Genomic DNA, 15,720 nt, shown 5'->3' on the forward strand with positions numbered 1-15,720 from the left:
GCCGGGTATTGAATATGGGACCTCCTGCATGCAAGGCAGATGCTCTACCACTGAGCTATGTCCCTTCCATAGGAGGGGAATATTTAAACCACTTAGCTTTTCTCTTATCTGGTTTTAGCCCTCTTGCTAGATTGTGTGCCTTTGGGAGCCTAATTCTCAACTGCTCCCTGTGTAGACCTCCAAGTTCTTTTTCTGCAGTGTCTAAACAGCTCAGAGTTATGCTGGAGTAAATCATCTGCCCCTGGGAATGACCCTCTTGGATAATCAGTAATCATAGCAATCGGCCCACTATTCAGTTCCCATGGCAATAAATTGCCTCTAGTTTACCTAACAGTACAGTGATACTTACCAGGCATAGCCTGGGCTATTGTAGAATCGCTGGATTGAAAGGGGACCTGAAAATCATTCAGTCCAACACCCTCAAACCTCACAGTCACACACAGCCTTGCCGTGGTTATCCACGCCCTAGTAACATTTCAGGTTAGATTTTGACATTATTCAGATGTGTTTGGAGATTATTCAGAAGCTTCAGAGGACAGCCAGGTTGTTAACAACAACATATTATTCCATTCTTTTAAAAAAACTTTCACAGTTCCTAAATATCTTTTGGAGTGCTGGCCACCTGTAAAACCCCACTGCATGGTCTCAAGACAGGTGTGGCAGCAGGAATATTGCTGAAGCTAAACAGGTTTGTGTTTGGCAATGTCTGGACAAAAGACTGCCTCAATGTTAGATGCAAAACCATGTTTCCACACAAAATGGCCCAATTCACAGGTAATGCTAAGTTTAAATAAATGGTCTAGAGTGCCTCCACCTTGTGCTGGGTCAAGGAGACAGACTGGGAATCCTGTTGGTGTACCGCCCACCTTGCTGCCCAACAGCTTCCGTAGCTGAGCTGACAGAGATAGTCTCGGAGGTATTGCTGAGGTCCCCCAAACTTGTGGTGTTGGGGGACATCAACATTCATGCCGAGACTGTTTTATCTGGCGCAGCTCAGGACTTCATGGCCTCCATGACAACCATGGGGCTGTCTCAATTTGTTACTGGCCCAACGCATGTATCGGGTCACACTCTTGATTTGATCTTCGCCACTGGTCATGGAAATGGTGATCTGGAGGTGGGGTGTTTTTCATCTACTCCATTGTCATGGACAGATCACCGCCTGCTGAGTTTTAGACTTACGACGACTCTTTCCCTCTGCAAGGGTGGGGGACCTATTAAGTTGGTCCGCTCTCGGAGGCTTATGGATCCTATTGGTTTTCAGACAGCTCTGGGAGTTTTTCCAGCTGATAGTACTGGCGCTCCTGTCGAGGCCTTGGTCGAACTGTGGAATACGGAGATGGCCCGGGCTATTGACACGATTGCTCCCGCGCGCCCTCTTCGATGCAGAGCTCATACAGCTCCGTGGTATACCCCGGAGCTGAGAGTGATGAAGCAAGAGAGAAGGAGGCTGGAGTGCAGATGGAGACGAACTCCAGACGGATGCAGTTATGCTTTGGTAAGTGCCTCTACTAAGTCGTATATAAAAGCGGTAAGGGCGGCGAAGAAGTTTCACTTCGCTGCCTCTATCAGGACATCTCTCTGCCGCCCTGCAGAGCTTTTTAGGGTTGTACGAGGACTCTTACATTCTGGTCCTCGAGATACTATTGAAACATCTGAAGCTCGCTGTAACGACATCGCAGGGCACTTCCAAAATAAAATCGCATGCATCCGTAGGGACCTAGACTCCGATGTTATGACAGACGAATCCATTGAAGTGTCCAGAACACGGTCTTGTCTTTCATTATTGGATGAGTTTCAGTTGGTGCAGCTTGAGGAAGTGGACAAGGTACTTGGATTGGTGCGGGCGACCACGTCTGCTCTAGATCCTTGTCCATCTTGGCTAGTGAAGGCTAGCAGGACTACTACCACCGGCTGGGCCAAGGAAGTGATAAATGCCTCCTTGAGTGAGGGAGTAGTCCCTAGTAGCCTCAAGGAGGCAGTAGTAAGACCTCTCTTAAAGAAACCTTCCTTAGACCCAGATGACCTGAACAACTATAGACCGGTGGCGAATGTCCCCTTTTTGGGCAAGGTTCTGGAGCGGGTGGTTGCTGGTCAACTCCAGGTGCTCTTGGATGAGACCGATTATCTGGATCCGTTTCAATCCGGTTTTAGGCCTGGTTTTGGCACTGAAACAGCCTTGGTCGCCCTGTATGATGACCTTTGTTGGGAGAGGGACAGAGGGAGTGTGACTCTGTTGATTCTCCTTGATCTCTCAGCGGCGTTTGATACCATCGACCATGGTATCCTTCTGGGGAGACTCGCGGAGTTGGGAGTTGGAGGCACTGCTTGGCAGTGGTTCCGCTCCTACTTGGCGGATCGTCACCAGAAGGTAGTACTTGGGGAACATTGCTCGACTACTTGGACTCTCCATTGTGGAGTCCCTCAGGGGTCGGTTTTGACCCCCATGCTTTTTAACATCTACATGCAGCCTCTGGGTGCCGTCATCAGGAGTTTTGGAGTGCGTTGCCACCAGTACGCTGATGACACGCAGCTCTATTTCTCCTTTTCATCTTCTACAGGTGAGTCTGTGGATGTGCTGAATCACTGCCTGACCGCGATAATGGACTGGATGAGAGCTAATAAACTGAGACTCAATCCAGACAAGACTGAGACACTGTTGGTGAATGCCTTCCCTGCCCAGATGGTGGATGCTTACCCTGTTCTAGATGGGGTTACACTCCCCTTGAAGGAACAGGTTCGTAGTCTTGGGGTTCTTTTCGATCCTTCCTTGTCTCTGGAGGCGCAAGTGGCCACGGTGGCAAGGAATGCATTCTACCACCTTCGGTTGGTAGCCCAGCTACGCCCCTATCTGGACAGGGATGACCTCGCCTCAGTTGTTCATGCTCTGGTAACTTCTAGGTTGGATTACTGTAATGCGCTCTATGTAGGGCTGCCCTTGAAGACAGTTCAGAAGCTTCAGCTAGTGCAAAACGCAGCAGCCAGACTGCTGACGAGGACCAGCCGGTCAGCGCATATAACACCTGTTCTGGCCCGTTTGCACTGGCTACCTATTTGCTTCCGAGCCAGATTCAAGGTGCTGGTTTTGACCTATAAAGCCTTACACGGCGTGGGACCGCAGTATCTTGTGGAACGCCTCTCCCACTATGAATCGACCCGGTCACTTCGCTCAGCGTCTAAGGCCCTCCTCCGGGTACCAACCCATCGGGAAGCCCGGAGGACAGTTACTCGATCTAGGGCCTTTTCTGTAGTGGCCCCCGAATTGTGGAATAGCCTCCCCGAAGAAATACGCCTGGCGCCGACGCTTCTATCTTTTCGGCGCCAGGTTAAGACCTGGCTATGCTCCCAGGCATTTTAATGCGTTTAATGTTACAATTTTAAATCTCTTTGTTTCAGTTTATTTATTGTGATATTTTGTATTTCTGTACTTTTAATCTTTTGTACACCGCCCAGAGAGCTATTCGCTATGGGCGGTTTAAAAATGAAATAAAATAAATAAATAAATAAATAAATATGGCTTAGCACAAACCAGCAAATGTCCAGGTTCCTGGAGCAAAGATCATGGCCACAGTACTTCTCCCCTGTTCTGCTGCCACCATGCTAACATAGTTTGGCTTCACCTTCTGTCCAAACCCAGGCTTGTAGTTCATCTCCCCCAAACCATAAGCAGTAAACCAAGAACAAACCTTGGTTATAGTTTGTGATTTGTCTGGAGCAAGACAAACCACAAGACCAGGATTGGATAACACGCTAAGCCAAACCATGGCTCAACTTTGGGTAATGCAGTGGCAGCAGGACTGAAGGAGATATGCTGTGGTCGCTATCTTTGCTCCCACAACTTTGCTCATTCATTCTAAGCCACGGTTTGGCTTAGCACTGCATCCAAACCAGGTTACTCTAGCTTTTCCCTTACTAGGGTTCATATGTGTTTGCTCTCACAAGCATATGTCTGAACCCCATGGGGTGGAAAAGTGATGAGAGGATGGAATTGCAGGGAAAAGAGGTGAACTTGGAAAGAGGTTAGTGTAGACACACCCTACTTCTTTGCTCTTAGTAAAGGCATGGGGCTCTAATATGCACATTTGCACAAAACAGTGTAGCTAGCCTCTATCTATTGTGAGAAAGTGTCAAAAGCTTTCTCCTAAGATGAAGCGATGATGGACCAACCTGATTCCCTCTCCGGTCCATGGTCTCTTTTAAGCAGATCAGCAGTGGCCCAATAAGCCCAGAGGCTAAATCCAGGGCAGGTCTGAAGGAGCTGTAATAGTAGCGAGTCAGGCAACGGGGATCAGAATGGGTTGGGCCATCCTGTGGCATTATTTTCCACCTGTAGGTGAACACCTGGTTAGGTCGAATGGGCATGAGCTTCAAACTGTGATCTGGGAGGAAACAAACAAATACCATTGTATTACTGCATGTGCCACCAGCCTCTGAAAACCCAAAACTGGCTGATGATTTGCAGCACAATCCTAACCATGCCTGTCCTCAAGTCCTGTTGAATTCAGTGGCCGCCCATCCCTAAGTTAACTGTTCTATCACCATCTTTGCTACGAGGAAGGGGCCACATTCACACATAACTTTAAGCCAAACACTAAGCTTAGCACGATGTGCAAATCTACAGGCTTCTGGTACAAATGTCAGAGTATTCCAATGAAATCAGAAACAGAAGTGGAAATTACCAGTGTTCGCTTATTTATCCCACATCCAGAATGGAAATCAATCCAGCAAATACCAGTCATATTCACTGTTGATGTTGTTTTCAATCTGCAAATGATATCTAATTGGAAGACTGTTTTCCACATTTAAACTGTGTTTATTTAGCATTGAATGATGTGGAAATAATTATGTCATTGATTATGCTAAATTTGTAACTTACACAAATAATTATGTAAATTATGCTAAATAGCAGGCATTTGAGATGAACAACGTAACATTTCGCAGTGGAACAGAAACAGCGCTGATTGTGACAGCAACAGGGTCAGAATGGAAATCACTGCCTTCTTACAACACTAGTTCCCAGGGAGGAGATCACAGCTACTTTGCTTCTCCCCAGACCTTTTAGCTCAGTGCAGCATGGCAGCTAAGCCAAGGTTTGGCTTAGTGTGTCATCTAAACCTAGGATTGTGATTAAGCTCTCCTCTTGGCTGTAGTCAAGATTTGTTCTTAGCTAAAGCTCGTAGTAAAGGTGGAGAGAGCTTAACCACTTTCTCAGGTTCAGACAACATGCTAAGCTGGTGTGCCATGATGAGCTAAAAGGAATGGGAAGGAGCAAAGCAGGTGCAAGCTCCTCTCTGGGAGCCAGCACATTTGCATGGTCCCAGTAAGCCATAGTTTGGCTTACCGTGATGTGCGTGTGAACCAGACCTGTATATCTGGCTCTCTTACAGAAGGGGGCAGCAGCAGCCTTTGGAAATCTACTTGGTTAACCTAGCAAAAAGGAAAAAAAAGAAAGGAAACAAAAAGTGAGGCATCAGAAGACAGAATAAGGGTTGGGAAAATCCTGCTGAGATTGGAACATGACTAAGAACACATAGCTGTAATCATCCCACAAAATCTAGCAGTGTTGGGGGCAGAGAGCTTTCTAAAAGCAAGGCAGTGCATATTCTAGATCTTTGCACCTAGTTCAGCATCCTAAGAATTTCATTTTTCAAAAAAAAAAATCCACCCAAGTTTCTAGTCCTTAAGGGGATACAAAGCTTGGCTTGAAAGCTGGTGAGGAAACGCCTAGTGACGTCTCAATTCAGAAACAAGATGTGTGAATTAGAAAATATTCAAGATTACTTCCCACACTCCATTATTCTGCAGAAGCAGAATAAATAATTGGCAAATATGCAAATATATGCATAATTGTTTTAATGTGCCTATGTTTATATAGGACACAAAATTCAGCTTTTCCTAGCATTTGCTTTGGCACAGTATTTTTTTCTTAAATAGAAGAGTATACACTGCCATACTCATATCTCTCAAATTCTATGGAACTCATTGCCATCTGTGTCTTACGTTTGGTGGTCCTCATGTGGTAAAAGGAAGTGACATTGGTGATGCCATGGGGGTAAATGTTGTACGGCCGGCTGGCTAGGTTCTTGAACATAATCTGAAATGACAGTTTTCACATTTTGACCAGGGTGTTTGTTTCCTTGTTGGAGCCCAAAAGTCAGATGTAGCAATATCTTTTAGCACAGCCCAGAAATCATTTAGAAGATGGACAAGCCGAAAATGAAAGAACAACCCCAAAGGTTTTGCTACACTTCCTGATTGATGGCTCAGTGCTTGACAGACAACACTGGGAGTCTTCAGCGCAACCAACTCAGTCTGTGCCAATGTCTGTGAAAATTAGTGCAGGGTGCTGTGTGTGCTGAAATTGGCGTGTGAATAAGCCTTGAATATTCCCTGAGAAACCCAGGTCACATCTCAGGTTGAGTGTATGACTTATATAAATACAAAATAAATAGGACAGCTAGGAACACAGGAAACTGCCTTATACTGAGTCAGACCACTGGTCCATCTAGTGCAGTATTGTCAACACTGACTGGCAGCAGCTCTCCACAATATCAGGTAGGTGTCACTCCCAGTCATACCTGGAGATTCCAGGGATTGAACTCGGGACCTTTGGTATGCAAAGCAGATGCTCTGTCACTGAGCTGTAGCCCTTCCCTCCTATTTACAAATCACCAGAAGATTTTTAAAAAGAAAAAGAACCTTGGGCCACAATCCTCAACCCACTTTGAGAAGAGAACAGATATATCAATAGGCCAGCCCTCAATAATAATTTGGGATAGAGCCATCTTCAGCAGGGCAGTTTTGAGATAATGCTATGGCCCTATGGCCTGATTCAGATGATCATTTAAAGCACAGATTAAGTGATTGCAAAGAAGCTGCTGCAAGCCTCAGGCTTGTATCCTCCCACTTCCTCTCTTGCTTCACATGCAAAAGGAGGAGAGCAAAAGCTTCTGCTTTCACTTTAGAGAACAAGACACAGTTTCACATTACATGTGAACTCAGGGAACTGTGGTTAGTTAACCAAAGTTATTTAATCAAACCAGGATGAGCAAACTCTGGTTACATCAAACCACAGTTCCCCAAGTTCTTAAGCAACATGGAACTGTGGCTTATTCTAAAGCAAAAGCTTTCACAGTCTCTTCACATGTAAAGGAGGAAGAAAGGGGAAGGAAAACATGTGAGCCAGAGGCTTGCTGCAACTCACTCAGATCACCGAAGCCACAGTTTAGGACCTGGGATGGGGGTGGGTGGATCAATGTTTGTGTGCATGTGTGAGTGAGTGAGTGACTGGGTGGGAGGGTAAATGAGTGAGCAAGAGGGTGGGTTGGCTCTGCTTTGTGTGTGTGAGAAAAAGAGTGTGTGGGGTGGTAGGGATGAGCAAATCTGTCACTTTCACTTTCTCCCAGGTATTCTTATTTTTCCAATGTTAAGTTCAGTTCTCTACATTTCCACATCTGTTTTGCAATATTCTTGTTTTTTAAAATGTCCTCATGACATAAGTGGAAAAAATATTCCTGCCTCTTTGTTTAGATCACGTGTGGGGAATCTGTGGCCCTCCAGATGTTGCTAAAGTACAACTCCCACCCGTCTCAATGGGTACAGTCAATGGCCAGAGGTAATGGGAGTTACAGCTGAGCAACATCTGGAGGCCAAAGGTTCCCCACACCTGGTTTAGATGAAGTGTCTGGCAAGGACAGTTGCGATTCACAACCTCTTTGCTAGACCCTCATCTCCAACATGGAGCTTCTCTTTCTCATCTCTCACCATAAACTCATCGCCAGTTTCTCCTTTGAGGACTGGCCCCAGAATCCCCATGTGGTCTGGTTTTGATGCCTTCCGCCTCTTGAAAGTCCCATCCTCATATTCCACAAATACCACTTTCTTATACTTGGAGCCAATCCTCTGGGGACCACGTTCCAGAAACTGCTTGGCATAAGCACTGCAGAAGAGAAGGGGAAAAGGTTTTGGGGTGAGCTGACATTAGATCTGGAAGGGCTCTGGCCATTGCTCTGGTCTGCAAAGCCTGGGTACCCGAGACATGCACCTAACCAGGTGGTGGCATTATTATTATTAAGCAAACATTAAAACCAACTATACACACACAGAGACACACATATATATACACACATACATATAAATATAAAACGCAGAACAAAATGAATACCTAGAAGCACATCCAAGGCAGGTCTAACACAACCCACCCCGCTAAAAGGTAATCAAAAAAGAGGCCGCAAATATACCTTACACCCTTCAAATTAAAGGCCAAAAGAAATTCAGGGCCTGGGAGAAAATAAATGTTTTTGCCTGGTGCCAAAATATAGATGATGATGACACCAGGCAGGCCTCCCTGGGGAGAGCATTCCACAAACACGGAGCTACCATTGTAAATGCCCATTCTCATGTTGCCACCCTTTGCTCCTCTTTCAGAGGGGGCACACAGAAAAGGGTCTCAAATAAGAAATGCAGGGTCTGGGTTGGTTCAAATGGGGAGGGGTAGTCCTTGGGGTTTAAGACTCTTGAGCTGCACAAGGCTCTGTAGGTCAAAACCAACAATGTAAATTGACCCCGGAAACTAACTGGTAGGCAGTGCACTTGTGCCAGAATTGGTTTTATATGCTTGGACAATCTTATCCTGGTCAGCAATCTAACCTCTTATCATTTACTTGAGGGAAGAGCTTTCTGGAGTATTGGCAGGGGCAGAATCAGAGGTCAGCACTGCTGGATACCTGCTAAGGTTGATTGACTAACAAGGCGTTGAGTAGCAAAGCAGATTCCCTTGCCAGGTGCCTGATTCAGCCACAATTCAGCGCCAACCTCTTTGTGACTACATTTCCTGCCTCTGGTTCATGTGTCTGCCAACTATGGTTTCTGCTATATTGCTTTTAAAAACTATATTAGCTGTTTTTATTATATGACTGTATAATCCCTTAGGGGACATACGTAAAAGGCAAGTCATAAATTAAATAACAACTACTAGTATCTGTGTTAAGTGAAACAGAAAGTAGAACAGGATATACTCTACCAATAAATCCAACAATAGAGCTTTTAGGTTACACAAGAGACTATACCAGATAGAGAAATGGTAACAGATTTTTTAACTATCGCTCAATTGACAATTATCACTAGAAGAAAATAAATACTCCCACATTAGATAGCGAAAGTATGGGAGAATGTTCAGATGGAAAAACTGACAAATATAAGAGTACGGAAAGGCTGGCAGGTACATAACAATTTTGTTGAGAGATGGCCTCCTTTTATTGCGCACTGGTGTAACAAAATACAAGAGAATGATGAACCACAAATATTGTTGGGAATATTGTAAAAATGTTATGCATTTCTGCTTTCTATTTTTCGTCTTCCTTTCTTTCTTTAAATAAGCTGAGTATTCTATATTTATTCATTTATTGTTCTGAATTTGCAGTTGTATGCAATATAATATTTGTAGATAGTGCATTATAATTTTTAAAAATAATACATTATACACACACACCTACTACTACAAGCCTTTTAAGTAGATACCTTTATCCCAATCTCCATCGGTATTGGAATTGTTTTTAAAATTTGTTTTTAAGATGCTTTCAAGATGCTTATAATATTTTATCACTCGGTTTCTGCAGCCCTGGGCTCCTTCTGAGAGGAAGGGCAGGATATAACAACAACAACAACACCTGTGTCAGACTCAGACCCTGCTCCAGACTGTCACAAATGTAGTTCCCAGGCCTGACAGAAAAGCAACAACAATTGGCCAACACTGTTACCTGTCCAGGTAAGTGGGCTTGCCTGGAGCATAATCCCAAACAACCTCCTCTGCTGCGATATAATGCTTCCAGATCACAGGCAGCCGCTTGGCGCGGGAACGGCCAGCAATCCTGGGTGCAAAATCATCACCCATGTTGATCACCATGCTTTCCATATCGGCCTTGTCGTAATCAGAGTAGTCCTCTTCATCCACAGTGGCTACTGCCACCCTCATCTTCTTCATGGGAGGCTCTGGACAGACTTCCACCCTAATGGAGATTTCCATGCCAGCTGGAAGCAAAGGGCAGACACGGGCATTAGGTCATGGCTCAGCAATAGATCATCTGCCTTACATGCAGAAGGTCCCAAGTTCAGTCCCCAGCATCTCCAGGTAGGGCTGGAAATGTAGAGAACCTGCCTAAAACCCTGGAGAGCCACTGCCACTGAGCTAGATGCAGCAGTGGTCTGACAGTGTAAGACAACTTCCTGTGTTCCTGTCCTGGCTCCCAACCAGAGAAGCTCGGGAGAGTCAGGACTTGTAGACTGGGTTTTTCTGCATAAAGCTTTATTGCAGAAAACAGAATAAGGATCTAGCATCTCATGCTAGGCCTAAACCGGGATTCAAACAGGAACAGGCATACTAGATGTTGGAAGCAACAGCAGGCAAGTTGTCACAATGGCAAATACAAGCAGTGCCACTTCTTATATACAGAAAAAGGAGGACACTTAACACTATTAATTCAGGTTCTTTTCAGCACGAACTGCAAGGTGGAGGCTACAACAAGTGGTGGTGGATGAAACTGGGCTACTTGTAACCAACCATCTCTTCTCTATCCTCTGTGACTTTGGAGACATGCCAGTTTCTGACTCTGCTGAGTCGCTTTCCTTTTCCTCTGCCCAAGAAGTTCCAATGCTTTTGTTAGCATTTACCCCTTCTGCAGTTATGCTTGGCCTTGGTGCCTACAGACAGTCCTCATCAGCCAGCTGAGACACGGAAAGGCTGTCTGAACCTTCCTCAGTAACCCCAGCACCCAGCTTCAAGGCTTCTGGAGACACATCCTCTATAACCCCTTTATTTCCTTCATCAGTGCTGGCAATGTCCTCTCCTTCTCCATTCTCTCAATCTTGCCAGAGATTCCCCTTGGGGCCCATGACAGTTCCCAGCCCCCATGGACCTTCATAGTCTTCCTTGTGCCTGGAGCTCACTAAGATGGTCAACCTGTGTCTGGGCTGCACCACTTCATTCTGCAGCTGGGTTCTCCCCAAACTGAGTTCTCCTCTATACCCAGCATTCCCTGCACAAAGACTGCTATTGCATTATAATCCTATAACTGGAAGGTACCTTGGAGGTCATTTAGTCCAATCTTCCAGACTAGGAGTGGGGAACCTGTAGCCCTCCAGATACTGAAGGACTGCATCTCCCATCATCCCTTACTATTGGGCTTGTTGGCTGGGACAGATGGGAGTTGTAGCCCATCACCATCTGAAGGCTCACAGGTTCCATCTCTGCCCTATACAATTTAAAATTAAGCAACTCACAACACATCAGGCTGATGGGAAGTGTAGGTCACATCCACACCATACTTTTAAAGCATGTGGCTTCTCCCCAAGAATCCTGGGAACTTTAGTTTATCCCTTACAGAACTACAATTCCTAATGCCCTTAACAAACTACAGTTCCCAGGATTCTTAGGGGGAAGCCATGTGCTTATGTACAGTGTGGATGTGACCAGAATCTATCAGTATTTGCAGAGCCATAGGTTCCCCACCTCTGTCCTACAAAGTTTAAAATTAAGCCCTACCATTGAGAGTTGGGTGGGGCAGAGGAGCTGGTGGAACTTCTCTTTATCCCAGACTGATGCTCTGTATCCCATACCAGCTCAAACTTCCTTCTCCGTCAATGAATGAAAACAAACCCACTGGTTTTCCATCTCTGATCCCCTGCTGGTACCTCCTCTTCCCCACAGCTATTACCTTGCTGGTGCGATGGGATCTGGCAGAACATCTGAAATGTGCCGTTGGTTCCTGGCGTCGTCTCAGCAGTGAGGAAAGTGGCAGGGGAGATGTCCAGAGTAGCTTGCCGGTGGTCCCTCACTAGGAAAGTGTGGCCCTCAAACAAGATGGAGTGGACTTCGGGTCTGGTGCCCAAGCCAATGACATACCAGTAGATGGGTCTCTTCTGGCACACCTTCAGTTCTGCAGGACAGAAAGATTTGCCGGCAAGAAAGCTGCTCAGCAATCCTCAAGACATGCCCAACTGGTGCCCCCACAGGCTGGATCTGGCCCTAGAGATGTTTTATTTGGCTCCTGGCAAATTTCACTCATAAGAAAAAATGTATTCCGCTTGTTAGAAGAAGAGACGTTCCATGTTTTAATATTACGGTTTTTACATTTCATTTTATGTGCATCTCATCTGCACATATATATCTATAATGCCATACAAGAGCCTATTTGCTTCTTGGATTCCATCTGCACTGTACATTTAGAGCTTTAAACAGTCATGGCTTATCCCCACCCCCCGAATCCTGGGAACTGTAGTTTGTAAAGAGTGTTGAGAGTGGTTAGGAGACCCCTTTTCCCCTTGCAGAGGTACAATTCTCGGAGTACTTTTAACAGTCAATCTGTTTTCTCAGGAAACCCTGGTAATTGTAGCTTTGTGCATAGGGGCTTCGTAAAAACTCTCAGCACCCTTGACAAACTACAGCTCCTAGGATTCTTTGGGGAAAGCCGTGGCTGTTTAAAGGGGTATGATATGTACAGTTTATTCAGATGGGGCCATTATGATGAAGCCTCACTATTCAAGAAGGAATTGGTTTTGTGGCCGCCAAGTGGGCTGTCAGGATCTGTGGAGCAAGGGACAGGATGAAGAGTTGGAGCCAAAAATAAAGAGCCAGGAGTCAAAAAAACAATGGATATAGTTTTTGCATGGATCTTTCTAGTATTTACTGAACAGGAGGAGAAGCCAATGGCCAGCCTGGGTAAGCTGAGTCACCTAGGAACCCTTTAATGCCCAAGGAACATTCCACCCCATAGCTCAGATGGCAGTGGAATAGCTCTGCGGGTTCCAGGTTCTAATCCTATCATCATCCAACAGTGGCAAAAATACTAGGGCCAGCCCTACCTTACAGCATGGTGGAGCAGGCTGCTTCCAGTTACAGAATTTAACAAGCTAGATGAAGGCAGGAACTGGTGTTGGAATAGTACAGCAAGACATTTACATGTGTTGGTCCTAGAGGAGGGGATGCTTCTCGATGCTCTACTTCAGCCAACACAGCTTGTACCAGCCCTGCAAAATACCCCTCTGGACCACCATATGGAGTGGCTCTTGAGGATATAGAAGCTTGCGCTCCCTGCTTAGACATCCTTCTGTTTTTCCATCCAGATCACAGAAACAATCCATTTAGTCTCACTGTTGGGCAGTAGTGCAGTGGCAAATTCAGAAGTGCAGGTCCCTTCATAATAGACACACCACACCCCCTCACAGCCACGCCCCCTTTTACATTTTCTCTTGTCTCCCTTGCTGTCCGTGTCTTTTCTAAGTCCACACTCCACCACTACAGACATCCCTAGCAGCCAATCAGCATGAAAGGGGAGGCTGTGTATTAGCTACTGAGGAGGAGTCTTCTCAGTGGCTGACTCATCCTTTCACTCTGATTGGCTCCAATCAGCACAGAAGGACAAGAACTCTTCTCAGTGGCTAAAACACTCCCCTTTCATGCTGATTGGCTCATATATAGGGACCTGGCTGGGACTCTGCTCCCAAAAAAGTAAGGGTTCTATGACCCCCCGCGACCATAGATGACTACATCCCTGCTGTTGGGGCTTACACTTACCTCTATCACTTTCTGGCAACCATTTCTATCACTCCTTTTTTTCTTTCTTGAGGAGAAGGGAATGGGTGGCACTTACCAGGAAGGGAGAAATGCATGAATCCATTGATAGTGTGTAGCTCATCCTTGTTGTCTAAGGACCAAACATTTCCTGAGGTGTTGGATTCAGAGTACCAGCTTTTGCCTGGTAGGAGACATTGGAAAAAGGAGGGGAGATTGTCTTATATGCTTCCAAGAAATTTCTGCTTCAAACTTACAGAACAAGCAGAGACAAGTACGGGGAAAGAACTTGCATTTAATTATAGAAAAATGAACAAGAAACCAATGATAAGAACATAAGATAAGAACCCTGCTGGATCAGGCCAATGGCCCATCTAGTCCAGCATCCTGTTCTCACAGTGGCCAACCAGATGCCCATGGGAAGCCCACAAACAGGACCTGTGTTCAAGAGCACTCTCCCCTCTTGTGATCCAGAATCCCAGCAACTGATATTCAGAGGCATCCTGCCTCCAACAATGGAGGTAGGACATAGCCACCATGGCTAGTCACCATTGATAGCCTTATCCTCCATGAATTTGCCTAGTCCTCTTTTAAAGCCATCACTACGTCTTGTGAGAGCAAATGCCGAAGTTTAAGGACAGTCCGTTCTTTTGTCTGCCCTGAATCTTCCAATGTTCACCTTCATTAGATATCCCCGAGTTCTAGCATTATGAGAGAGAAAAACTGCTCCCAATCCACTTCCTCCATGCCATCTATAATCTTATACACATCTATCATCTCCCCCTGTTACTTGTGTTTTCCCCTCCTAAAAAAAACCTCATAGGGGCTTTCTTATGAAGCTCCCTTATACTGAGTCAGATCACTGGTCCATCTAGCTCAGTACTGTCAACACTGACTGGCAGTGGCTCTCCAGGGTTTCAGGCAGGAGTCTCTCCTGGCCCTATAGTGTTAGAATAAGCAAACTTGCATGTTCCCTTGTAAAAAGGGAGATGTTCCCTTTAAGGGATATTTTGGGAGATATCCCTATGTACCTGTTTGCCCTGGTGTAACTTCCTAATGAGTGGGATTAGTTACCTGGCTTCCTCCTCCTTTGCCCTGGATATTAGCAGATTCCTGCATGTCCGTTTGCTACTGAGCTTTTACCTCTGGGAGAGGCAGCATGGAAGATGCTCTCTCCTGAGAGCATCATTACCAAAGACTAACGGACTCCTAATCTTTCCACCTAAGCTAGAGCCTATGTTTCCTGAACATATGAAAAGTCGTGAGTAAACATTATCTTTTTACCTAAGAAGATTGTGTCTGTTGTTATTTGTGTCTGAGGGAAAAGGTGGGCTGGTTGATTCTCACTCTACTGCTTGCGTTTATATCTCTGCTAAGAAATAGGACCACGAAACTGTTCCTATTTCATTTTTAAAATACCAAACATACAGATGCAGGGAATTGAACCTGGGACCTTCAGCATGCAAGGCAGATGCTCTGCCACTGAGCTACGGCCCTTTCCACATACCACACTTACCTTCATCAAACACTGCAAAGAGCAGCACAAATTCTTGCACTATGCTTCGAGTTCCTTCACTCATCAGGCTCCCTGCATTTAAGAGACATTTATAGAATCATTAAAAAAAAAAACTCTGGTACCCGGTGGTGTAGCAAAACAGGGCCCAGCAGGAACAGAGAGCTGCCACTTACTTCACAGCAGAGACAATGATGTCATCTCCTGGGGCAGGGCCGGATTATCCATTAGGCTTAGTAGGCTGAAGCCTAGAGGCCCGGAGCTCTTGGGGGCCCATGGGGCACTGGCCCGAGGGCTCCTGGAGCTACAGGGGGCCCTCCGCGATCCGCGGAAGCATCTGCAGACCGCCATCCCCCCGCTTTACCTACCTTTCCATTGTTTTTTGTGGCACGCAGATTTGCCATCAATAAAGATGGCGGCCAAGGTTTCCTTAAGGGGCTGAAGCCTCTGCCACCATCTTGGCTGATGGCACGCATGCATGTTACATGCACACGCTGCCATCAACAAGGATGGTGGCAGAGGCTTCAGCTCCTTAGGGAAACCTCTGCCGCCACCTTGATTGATGGAAAACCTGCGCGCCGCAAAAAACAATGGAAAGGTAGGTCAAGTGTGGGGATAGGGCCCCCCAAACACCAATCAG

General features: G+C 45.9%; 1 protein-coding gene across 4 annotated transcripts in view; it reads right to left on the minus strand.

The window, feature by feature from the left end:
* The window catches only part of F8 (coagulation factor VIII), a 71,111-nt gene that overhangs the window by 27,213 nt on the left and 28,178 nt on the right, over positions 1–15,720 (minus strand). For 3 of the 4 annotated variants that reach the window (XM_061598980.1, XM_061598979.1, XM_061598981.1), the window contains exons 5-11: positions 15,084–15,155; positions 13,647–13,751; positions 11,712–11,933; positions 9,759–10,029; positions 7,765–7,939; positions 6,001–6,094; positions 4,168–4,379 (exon numbers count right to left, since the gene is read on the minus strand). In XM_061598980.1, coding sequence (XP_061454964.1) covers positions 4,168–4,379; positions 6,001–6,094; positions 7,765–7,939; positions 9,759–10,029; positions 11,712–11,933; positions 13,647–13,751; positions 15,084–15,155 — 1,151 coding nt within the window. Of the gene's footprint in view, positions 1–4,167; positions 4,380–5,341; positions 5,421–6,000; positions 6,095–7,764; positions 7,940–9,758; positions 10,030–11,711; positions 11,934–13,646; positions 13,752–15,083; positions 15,156–15,720 lie in introns of those variants that run through there. The other variant, XM_061598982.1, reaches the window with a different exon arrangement.

The sequence above is a fragment of the Rhineura floridana genome, chromosome 16 (genome assembly GCF_030035675.1).
Source record: "Rhineura floridana isolate rRhiFlo1 chromosome 16, rRhiFlo1.hap2, whole genome shotgun sequence".
Taxonomy (NCBI): domain Eukaryota; kingdom Metazoa; phylum Chordata; class Lepidosauria; order Squamata; family Rhineuridae; genus Rhineura; species Rhineura floridana.